The sequence below is a fragment of the Pecten maximus genome, chromosome 7, assembly GCF_902652985.1.
Source record: "Pecten maximus chromosome 7, xPecMax1.1, whole genome shotgun sequence".
Taxonomy (NCBI): Eukaryota; Metazoa; Mollusca; class Bivalvia; order Pectinida; family Pectinidae; genus Pecten; species Pecten maximus.
Window position 1 is genome coordinate 23,532,299 of NC_047021.1, and position 11,406 is coordinate 23,543,704.

Sequence of the window (11,406 nt, forward strand, 5' to 3'; positions counted from 1 at the left end):
GTTATCATATGCATTTTAGTGTTCATGGGCTGCAGTAATAACTATTTTTTGTGAAAACATTTCTGTGCATGTTTTCTGAATAACCCGTTTTCACCTGGTGGCGTCGGCCATAGCACGCGGCAAAGCCCCTTAATTAGATATCAGTCATGCGTGGTGTGCATAACCGAACATCATATTAATGGAAATGGGTATATTGATGTACGTCCCAGAGGTTTACAGGAGCGTGTCGGGCCCAGTTTGCGTACGTCAAACTGCACCCGACTCGCCCTTGTGGACCAACAACCCAGGTTAGATGGGTAACTTGTATGGTCTGTCGTATAGAGGGAGAACAAACGCCTTGAACTACAATTAACAATTTGTTATTCACGACACAGACATTTACAGCATGAAATAACATAAAACCAGACATAGCTATAAAACCTACGACCTAACTTTACGAAACCAAGCCAAACATCCCGAATTATAGAACCCACCCGATACCTTAAAGCCACATTCTCCCAAAGAAATATATATAAATGTTTACATTTTGACCTTTTTGCAGTTTTGGGACTTAATATATACCTTACAAATTATACCGAATCCAAAATTGGAGGGAAATGTGTATTCATGAATATATACGGGAAAATCCTAGAAATAATAACTTGGTCCGACGGACCATGTTTCTGTGCAATTAGTCCCACAATGCAATGGGAGGGTTAATTATCAAAATGCAATTTTCAATTTCAATTTATTTATTTCAATAAGGCACACTTCATATTGTGTGCGACAAGAGGTCAGTATAAAGCACAATTATACAATGATATGACTGACAGTAAAGCACACATCTCATTGTTCAAGCGCACAATAATATACACAGAAATACACTCCTGATACAATGATAGACACCACATTTCACTGTTCATAGCCAATATCCATACCCTATTCATATTATAACAACCATCCTAAAGTAATATACAGTTACTGTATTGCATTTTACAATACTATTACGTTGGTATGGTGCACAACAATACATTCACACAGCCGGTACGTTTGCACCCATCTTACAATACAATCTTAATATGATATTATTACAGTTTACACATGTATGACTCGTACTACATGATGCATGTTTTATAGATAGTATACCACACTTCAATGTAGTCATACCATTGCATATAGCGATTATCACTCAACATACCATATACTATTACGATATTACAATCTTACAGTGCGGTCATATGATACTGTAACAGACAGATATAATATATATACCAACACCTCCAATCAGGATATAACAATCAAACTATGATATACACTACTATTACGTTTGTTTTCACAAAAAATGCTTAGTAATATATGTATACATAAGAAAGTTTTCAATTTGACGAGTGAATTCACATATAATTCTTTAAATGTTTTTCAAGTAATTGTATGAACAGCGACAGATTTGATAATATTTTAATACTGCATATTGATATCAAACCTTTCATTTTGTGAACAGATGGATTTGACTTACATAAGCATTTAAACAAGTAAACAAATAGTGATAGACACTTCCAACTCCATTTAAACATAGCGGACAGATTCTGTCTTCACGTGGTGTTCTAGTCCATCGCCCAGTCTCTATAGGCAGATATAAATTCCTGGTTCTGAACTTTTGAGCCCAATCAAGTATTTTTCAAACTGAAATTGCTTTTCAAATATTATATATGTTTGTTCCCGAGAGGAATTTTCAATGTCGATATACAATTGTTGCATAAATTGGTCATGCAGAATAGTTTTAAAATTTACTCTGAGGTATTTTTTATATATAGCGCAAGTTTTTAGCTGTAACCATACATAACTTAGTCCCGTGCAATTGATTCGATTCTTGATATAGAAAATCCATTTAAAATCAGCGAAAACATTGTCAAGTAAATAAGGCATAAGCTTGTGCATAAAACTAGACAATTTATTTTTACTTGTAAATAGTTTATATCAAATCATCCTTGATTTCATTTCAATATTTAGAGGATGCCTGCCAGCTTCACCATAAATCATCATTTTTGGTGTGGATCATTTTTTTGTGTGTGTACAAAACTGTTTATGTAATTTCACTAAATCCAGCTTGAGCATTAGAAATAAGATTCATTTCTTTTGAGACTCTGTTTAGTCTAGAGTTTAAAATAGAAGTTAATATCTTGCCAACCCATGAGACTAATGTAATAGGTCGATAGTTATTAAGATTTTTAGCGTCACTCTTCTTTTTTCTGTTTGACGTCATCATCGGACTGAAAACGGGTGCCTGAAATAGTTTTTTTTTTCAGTTTTCGAAATAGATGAAAGTCTGATGGAGCGAGATCAGGTGAATAAGGCGGATGCTCAATCAATTTAAAGCCACAATCGTGAATGGCAGCCATGGCCATGACAGACTTGTGAACAGGAGTATTGTCCTGATGGAATAACAAACCTTTAGTGAGCTTTCCGCGGCGCTTAGGTTTAATGTTTTCCCGTAATTGCCTCAGAAGGGAAGCATAGCATGTGCCATTGACTGTTTGTCCCTTTTGGAGATAACCTATCAGCAGAATACCATCTGTATCTCATAAATCCGAGGCCATAATCTTCCCAGCTAATGGAACAGTTTTTGCCTTTTTTGGCTGGGGAGAGCTGGGGTGCTTCCATTGTTTCGATTGTTGTTTGGTCTCGTGAGTTAAAAGGTGGACAAATGTTTTTATCCAAAGTGACAAAGTTCTGAAGAAAGTTGGCAGGATCTTCCTCGAAAAGGTTAGCATGCGATACCGTACTTTGGGATATTTTGGCGTCGTCAAAATTTTGCGTTGTTTGCTCAATAGGGTGCTTAAATATTGGTATGTCAAGTTTTGGCGTTTGCCATCATGCGTTTTAAATTGTGAATATACAATGTACATGTTTTGTAGACTGTCCAACTTTCCAGTTTTGTGAACCGTCCAATTTTCAGAAACATATAATCATACGTCTTACCTCATAATGAATTAAATTGTATGTTGCAAAGAGTTCGAGAGTTGACAGCTCATCAATATCTGACATTCACGAGAACTGAAGGTACCTTTGTGAAAATAATGTTCTACATGTAATCACAACGAACAGGCACACATTTCCAAACCCACGATTTTTTTTTAACTTCGGTCATGTCGTTTATTAAAATGTTTATATTATATACATGTATTTATACCATTTGCAACAACCGTGGTCAGGACCTTGAGCTAAGCCATGTTCATGTTTTGTTGAGTTATACCAGTGCAGGATTAGCACAATCCTCTTTACCGGAGTAAAAAACAAAAACAAAACAATAGTCCACAATAGTCATGATTTGATAAAATTTACATGTAATATAAACAATATAGACTGTAAGGTTATATGAAAGTAAAATTATTTTTTGGCTCTAAAAACAACAATTTAGGCATTTTTTTGGTTTTTCTATACCTTATTTTTAAATGGTTTGTGTTAGCAGCAGATATCAAATAATGTTAAATATCCTCTTCGACTGTTTTTGGCTACATCTTTCCATAGTAATAGTATTTTCTGCATCAGATGAAGCAGGAACGCACAGGCCGTATACATGTGTGTAAATAATTTCACGAACACGAATCCCCTTCGCCGCGCCTTTGTGTGCAAACTGCAATTCTACCATGTTTGCTATGTAACGCCAGTTTTGATTGGTTTAAAACCATGTACTATTTTCCAATAACCCACGCTCGTGCCAATAATACACGGTCGTGAGTCACGGCTGTTACAATTTTAAATATCTAATATCCCCCCCCCCCCCCCCCCCCCATTCATAAAAGGTTACCATAGCCGAGTGGGCTAATGGGTTAGTCTTTCAATATATTTTTATCACGACGCGAGTTCGAATCCTACGGAGGCCCCCCCCCCCTTTTTTTCTCTTTTTTTTTTCTCTTTTTTTTTTTTAATTTTCAAAATGAATGCCATATGATAGATGCTCTTGATCGTAGTACTGTATTGCATGTATATTTCATCAACAAATAATACAATACTCAAGAAATCAATTACAAGGTTTTCCCGGGGTTTCTTTGCTGTTTTTCTATTAGAAAGAGGTCGATCTCAGAACTAAACAGTACATGGTAGAATAGAAATAATCAACTTTGACTCGTGTATTGTTGCAGGATATATAACTCGGACTCGGATATTTTGCAATTTTAATTAATAACTCAGGTCTGCGGCCTTCGTTATTAATTTAATTGCAAAATATCCTCGTCCTCGTTGTATATCCTGCAATAATACACGAATCATCGTTAATTATTTCTTAAATAAAGCTATGTTTGGTCGATTTCAATCATCAAAATAATAATTCATCATTGAAGTCTATCAATTATGATACACGTAATAACTGCTTGCCACACATGTTGTTGAATCAAAATCCAAAGAAATGAGTGTACGTGAAATTAGATCTATCTTGTCTTGTCTTTAGTGTTTTTTTCTCCTTGCTATTCGGGAGCTGTCCAAATGAATCCCTAGATAATGTGTAGTTTGCTTAAAAGCCATTTTGGTAGATCATTATTTCCAATATTTGGAAAAAGAGTAAAATCAGAAACAAGTCCGTCACCACATGCACCTAGAATATTAACAGCTAAATACAAAGCCTGAAACTTAAGATATTTACAGCTAAATCCTTAGGGATTAGTGTTAAAAGAATGACCGCTAGTCAGTCAATAAAAGAGTAATAAGAGATTTATTTTTGAGAAAAATACGATTTGATAAAAACTGCTAGGGGCGGATGGTAAGAGCCCTTTGCTGACCGAGTGATAAAACTAAAATCCATAAAATCTATAAAGGTTAGTTGCTATATAAAATGGGTGTTAAAAGCTGCTTGCAGTGGTCATAGTATGCTTACATATCCCTGGAACATGTCTTGTTTTTCGATATAGTTCTGTATTGTTCTACCCCTCTACCTGCCATTGCGGTGTGTGGAAATTATGGATGGCATAGGTCTCCTTAATGTCTCCAAGGACTAGCATGATGATCATTTTTATACAATGCCACTGGCGGATAGTATTTTGGAAGTGGTAGATATTTTCATCCTCTTGTTTACATAACAGACATTTCTGGTCGTGATTGTTTTTGCTGAATTCGATCTCCATGGATTTGAGATTATAGGTGCTGGTAACTAGACGTGCTGCTTCGACATTTCTAACAGATGATCCTACACTAGCCAATATATGATGAGCTTGGTATAGGGTTTGGTCTTGTATCTGAAGTTTCCTTTCATTGTTCTTTTCCATGGCCATTTTTTTGGGGGGTTTCAAGAATCGACCATGCCGAGGGGAGTTTGCATTTCTCGACAAGCCTTGAGGCACGTGCGCTAAAGGTTGAACTGTCGTAGCTACTCATCAGAAACGATCTGCGGACAATAGCATTTTCAATGTTTCTTGCAATGTTTACAAAGAATGTCATGATGTTCTTTTTTCAGGGTGATACTGATGGGCTTAGCGCCGTTGCTGTTGCAGTTGACAGAACTTGGCAGCTGTTTAAGGGTTTTTCTATGCATCATTTCTATTGTATTCTGCTGCAGTGAGCGTAAATACTTCAAGTCCATATGCGAGACGTGGAACATTATATGATATCTCTAGTATGTGTGTAGCTGTTGGCGACTTTCCATTTTTTGCATAAAGACTAGCTCCAAGGATTGCATAGATAACGCCTAATGCCCAGGTGCATTGTTTCTGCAGTTGATGTAATTTTGGATTGTCCAATACTTATATTATGTAGATGTTTCCTGGTTTTTGCTGTTCCCATATATAATTAAATATGATTTTGCGGAAGTGATGGTGACCCGGTCCAGTGTAGTGTGATAGACGACTAGCTCTAGCATTGCTTGCATTTCATGTTGACTGTTGGTAAGGAGGGCAATGTCATTTGCGTAGGTAGGGCTGGCTATATTGATGACTCCAATGTTGAACCCCATGGCAGTGCTAGTTATACTGTCCAGTATGGTGTTATTATAGAATTTATAGAGCGTGGTTGTGAGCTTGGTTCCCTGTTTGGTTCTCTGTTTGAGTTGTACGTCGTCTGAGAAGTTTTCTTCTCATTTGACTATGATGTTGGAATTCCTGTACATGTTCCTCAATAGGATCCAGAGAGGTCCCGTGACTCCTGCATGGTTAAATCTTGCTGAAGGATATCTTAAGTTCACACTGTCAAAGGCTTAGTATATTTTAAGATTTTCAGCCTTTTGAGGTGCGAAATGTAACAACAAAACTGTGTATGCAATACATTGATTTAACAGATATATTTCATTAAAACTGTTTGATAATACATAATGATACATAATGTTCACGGTGTAAAACCTTTCAACAAATGTTTATTTCAGGCTTTTGCTAAGTCATCTCAAAAGATTATCTTCATATATGTTTTTAAGCTTAAAATGCAATATCCACTTAGTCTTCATGATGTTGTTATACGTGTAAAAAATAAGTCAAACATAAAATCTTTGTTACTTTTGACCTTTCTTAGTTGAAAGGTCATAGCTAAAAAGTATTGAAAGGAAAATACACATTGAGTAATACCCTATCTTGTGATATATAACACTCAATACACATGAAAGATTGAATTAATGAAAAAATAGATTAAGAAAAGCTTGTTCATTTTGCCTACAAAAACCCTCAAAACCTCCGAACAGGATGGTGTTAAAATATGGACATTATGGAAACAACGGCAGATTGAAACAAGAAGACAGACGCAAGCAGTTTAGTTGCTATAGTTGTTTTTATTTTCAAATATCAAAGGCAAATCGGTATACATGTATATTGCCTGTCATCCTGTGATCAAACTCTTGGTTTATGTTTACGACGACGTTGAATTACCAGTAATACAATGCTTACTGATAAACCAACCACGCCCAATGATACTATAAATATAACTCCGTCGATACCTTTGCTCTGCGCATGACTAGATGATTCTGTTAAGTCCGGTTCATCCACCACAGCTCGTCCTGTACCTGTCAATATAAGTTTACCTTGTATAAGGAATACGACTTAAAGTAAAATATCTCAGTAAAAATGTGTCAGAGGTGGTATAAAGGAAATGTACATTCTTATGTCGCACTTACCAATACGTCGTCGTACGGCACCGGAAGTGGTCACTCTCCTTAGGTATCCTCCAGTTGTAGCTAGGACCGAACGCAGCGCCCTGTGGTGACATTGTTGGTCACACACATACGAATGGTCCGTCCTATTACAGAAGGTGGCAGTGCAGTATAGGTACAAGTTGTCATGATCAGTAGAATACTCGAAATCCCGGAACATAAACTTGGTCTCGTGGGGAGAGGTGTAAAGCACACGTGTGTTTATGTCAGTAACGCACCTGCAATAGAAAATGCGACTTGTGGTTACACAAAACTTTACTATTGTAGATGCACTGCAAGAAATGAAGACTATGAATAACGATGAAAATAAACATAGAATCGTCTACTGAAAATCTCGTAGGCCTCCACCCTGAGAGTAACGCTTTCACACAGAAGAAATATACACTCTACTCACGCATTTCTAATGATGTAAAATTTAAAGTTTTCTGCCGCTCCTGGAGATGGCAGTGTGTAGCAGGAGTCGAGCCTCATCTTGACGTCTGTGGATGTCACGTGTGTGGTTAGTTTAACGTAGATATCCTCTCCAATGTCGGCCAGAAGCAGGCTATTATCCATCATTGGATGTAGGAAGTTAGAATCCCTATGATAAAAGGTACACCACAAAATTAACGTGTTATAGGATAGGACACATACTGTAGAAAATGACGCATGTCACCTAATACGACACAAGAAAGAGGTAGACAGCATTGCTATATAGAGTGTTTTATTGAGAATAAGGAAATTTTGTTAAGTGTTAAAAGTTTTATTATTATATGTTTTATTTTAGATATAAGCAGGGAGATAAAATATACTATTTTATGATTGCGTATAGTAGAGGTGGTTTAGGTGTTGTAAATGTTTATACAACAGCTGCACTAAACATGGCCTATATTTCCAAACCAGTACTGTATAGACGTTAGAGACCTGTGTAAACAGTGGTTTGAGATTTGGTATATTTGAACAGACAATGTTTATGCTGACATACCTTAAAGGTCAGTGCACAACAGGTATCATGCGGGAGGTATCGTGTAATGCCTACTACAGCATGTTTTAAGTTAAATGAATGTTGACCCTTATAAAATGTCATGTAAATAGTGACTGGTGTCCGGTGGTCTGTTTTGTCGGCAAAGCCAGCTGTCACTTTGGTCAATACTGTCTAGGATTGGGTAATTGGCAAATCAACGGTTGTCGCACTTAATGTGTATCCCTCAATCTGTCAGCATTGATACCACATATGGCGCCGATATTATGCAAATTGATTTTGGTCCCAGTTCCGAGTTCCGTTGAAGAAAAACTGAAATACTATGTATTAGCTTTATTGGTTTTGGTCCCAGTTCCGAGTTCCGTTTAAGAAAAACGGAACTGCAATGTATTAGCTTTACGAGTTTTGGTCCCAGTTACGAGTTCCGTTTAAGAAAAACTGAAATGCTATATATTAGCTTTATTGGTTTTGGTGCCAGTTCCGTGTTCCGTTTAAGATAAACGGAACTCGGGACCAGTTCCGAGTTCCTTTTAAGAAAAACTTAAATACTATGTATTAGCTTTATTGGTTTTGGTCCCAGTTCCGAGTTCCGTTTAAGAAAAACGGAACTGCAATGTATTAGCTTTACGAATTTTGATCCCAGTTACGAGTTCCGTTTAAGAAAAACTGAAATGCTATATATTAGCTTTATTGGTTTTGGTCCCAGTTCCGAGTTCCGTTTAAGATAAACTGGAATACTATGTATTAGCTTTATTGATTTTGGTCCCAGTTCCGAGTTCCGTTGAAGAAAAACTGAAATACTATGTATTAGCTTTATTGGTTTTGGTCCCAGTTCCGAGTTCCGTTTAAGATAAACGGAACTGCAATGTATTAGCTTTACGAGTTTTGGTCCCAGTTACGAGTTCCGTTTAAGAAAAACTGAAATGCTATATATTAGCTTTATTGGTTTTGGTGCCAGTTCCGTGTTCCGTTTAAGATAAACGGAACTCGGGACCAGTTCCGAGTTCCGTTTTAGAAAAACTGGAATACTATGTATTAGCTTTATTGATTTTGGTCCCAGTTCCGAGTTCCGTTTAAGATAAACTGGAATACTATGTATTAGCTTTATTGATTTTGGTCCCAGTTCCGAGTTCCGTTGAAGAAAAACTGAAATACTATGTATTAGCTTTATTGGTTTTGGTCCCAGTTCCGAGTTCCGTTTAAGATAAACGGAACTGCAATGTATTAGCTTTACGAGTTTTGGTCCCAGTTACGAGTTCCGTTTAAGAAAAACTGAAATGCTATATATTAGCTTTATTGGTTTTGGTGCCAGTTCCGTGTTCCGTTTAAGATAAACGGAACTCGGGACCAGTTCCGAGTTCCGTTTAAGAAAAACTGGAATACTATGTATTAGCTTTATTGATTTTGGTCCCAGTTCCGAGTTCCGTTTAAGAAAAACTGAAATACTATGTATTAGCTTTATTGGTTTTGGTCCCAGTTCCGAGTTCCGTTTAAGAAAAACTGAAATACTATGTATTAGCCAGTTCCGAGTTCCGTTTAAGAAAATATTCTATGTACTTTATCTCAATATGAGACCAGAATCTGAAGAAGAAAAACTACATGTGTCAAAAGGATGCAAAGTTATTTATCATCCACGTATGAATTTTAAGAGACTTGGTCCTAGTTTTCAGTTCCGTTGAAGAAAAACGAAACTAGGAACTAGTTCCGAGTTCCGTTTAAGTAAAACGGAACTGGGAACCAGTTCCGAGTTCTGTTTAAGAAAAACTGGAATACTATGTATTAGCTTTATTGGTTTTGGTCCGAGTTCCGAGTTCCGAGTTCCGTTTAAGAAAAACTGAAATACTATGTATTAGCTTTATTGGTTTTGGTCCAGTTCCGAGTTCCGTTTAAGAAAAACTGAAATACTGTTTTTCAATATGACTTCTACTGTTGAGGTGAAATGTCTATATGACGACTGGGAAAAAATCTTTAATTGGTATTACTGAAGTTTTATTCAACACAAATAAAACAAATACAATTTCATTGAATAATATTGAACAGTTTCTTTCATGGGCACCTGGAAACATAGAAATACGCGGGGTAGCAAGAAACTTCTAAGGCCTTCCTTGTTATTCACTGTCAATGATTAGACTAAATGATTAGATTAAATCTACAATTTGTGATATCACTAATTCGAATATATGGTATCATTAAATGATTTAACGATATCATGAATTCTAATTTATGATATCATTTAATGAATAAATTACATCAACAATTCGTATTGATATCACTTTATTCCTTGAATTAATGATATCAATAATGGAATTATTCATATCAATAAATCGAATAAATGATAACCATTAATTATGTCGCCCCCGTAAGTTTCGGAGAGACATATTGCTTTGTTCCCGCGAGGAGGGGATGCTTGGGATTGCATTTGAGTTTTGTAAGTCAGAGCTCACATGATCTGCTACTGAAAATATTAAATTTATTCATACGTTTGTTTCCGTGCGATAACTTGTATTCTTGTTAACAAATCGTCTCCATTTAAAAAAAAAATTGTATTTATTTTGTTTTTCAAGATTTTCAGCATAGTCAAATACAAAAATATAACCCATATACGCTTATCTTAAACGGAACTCGGAACTGGTTAAACGGAACTCGGAACCGGTTCCGAGTTCCGTTTTACTTAAACGGAACTCGGAACTTGTTAAATGGAACTCGGAACTGGGACCAAAACCAATAAAGCTAATACATAATATTTCAGTTTTTTAAAACGGAACTCAGAACTGGTTCCGAGTTCCGTTTGTCTTAAACGGAACTCGGAGTTGGGACCAAAACCGATAAAGCTAATACATAGTATTCCAGTTTTTCTTAAACGGAACTCGGAACTGGACCAAAACCAACCAAGCCAATACATAGTATTTCAGTTTTTCTTAAACGGAACTTGGATTTGGGACCAAAATCAATAAAGCTAATACATAGTATTCCAGTTTTTCTTAAACGGAACTCGGAACTAGTTCCAAGTTCCGTTTATCTTAAAGGGAATTCGGAACTGGACCAAAACCAATCAAGCTAATACATAGTATTTCAGTTTTTCTTAAACGGAACTCGGAACTGGACCAAAACCAATAAAGCTAATACATAGTATTTCAGTTTTTCTTAAACGGAACTCGGAACTGGGACCAAAACCAATAAAGCTAATACATAAAATTTCAGTTTTTCTAAAACGGAACTCGGAACTGGTTCCGAGTTCCGTTTATCTTAAACAGAACTAGGAACTGGGACCAAAACCAATATAGCTAATACATAATATTTCAGTTTTTCTTAAACGGAACTCGGAACTGGGACCCAAACCAATAAA

The 11,406-nt window shown here is 36.2% G+C and overlaps 1 protein-coding gene across 1 annotated transcript; it reads right to left on the reverse strand.

Annotated features, from left to right (window-relative positions):
- Nucleotides 1–6,711: 6,711 nt before the first annotated feature.
- Nucleotides 6,712–8,313, reverse strand: LOC117330300 (oncoprotein-induced transcript 3 protein-like). The gene is made up of 3 exons (XM_033888489.1): nucleotides 7,494–8,313; nucleotides 7,064–7,317; nucleotides 6,712–6,952 (listed from the first exon to the last, which is right to left on the reverse strand). The coding sequence occupies exons 1-3, from the start codon at nucleotides 7,655–7,657 to the stop codon at nucleotides 6,780–6,782; spliced, it is 591 nt and encodes a 196-aa protein (XP_033744380.1). The 5' UTR covers nucleotides 7,658–8,313; the 3' UTR covers nucleotides 6,712–6,779.
- Between the last annotated feature and the right edge of the window lie 3,093 nt (nucleotides 8,314–11,406).

Excerpts from the sequence above, each read along its gene's own strand:
- LOC117330300 (XM_033888489.1), bottom strand. The coding sequence starts at position 7,657 with ATGATGGATAATAGCCTGCTTCTGGCCGACATTGGAGAGGATATCTAC. Across the intron at positions 7,318-7,493 it reads TTTTACATCATTAGAAATGC|GTGCGTTACTGACATAAACA; the intron begins GTGAGTAGAGTG and ends TTTCTATTGCAG. Across the intron at positions 6,953-7,063 it reads TGCCGTACGACGACGTATTG|GTACAGGACGAGCTGTGGTG; the intron begins GTAAGTGCGACA and ends TTATATTGACAG.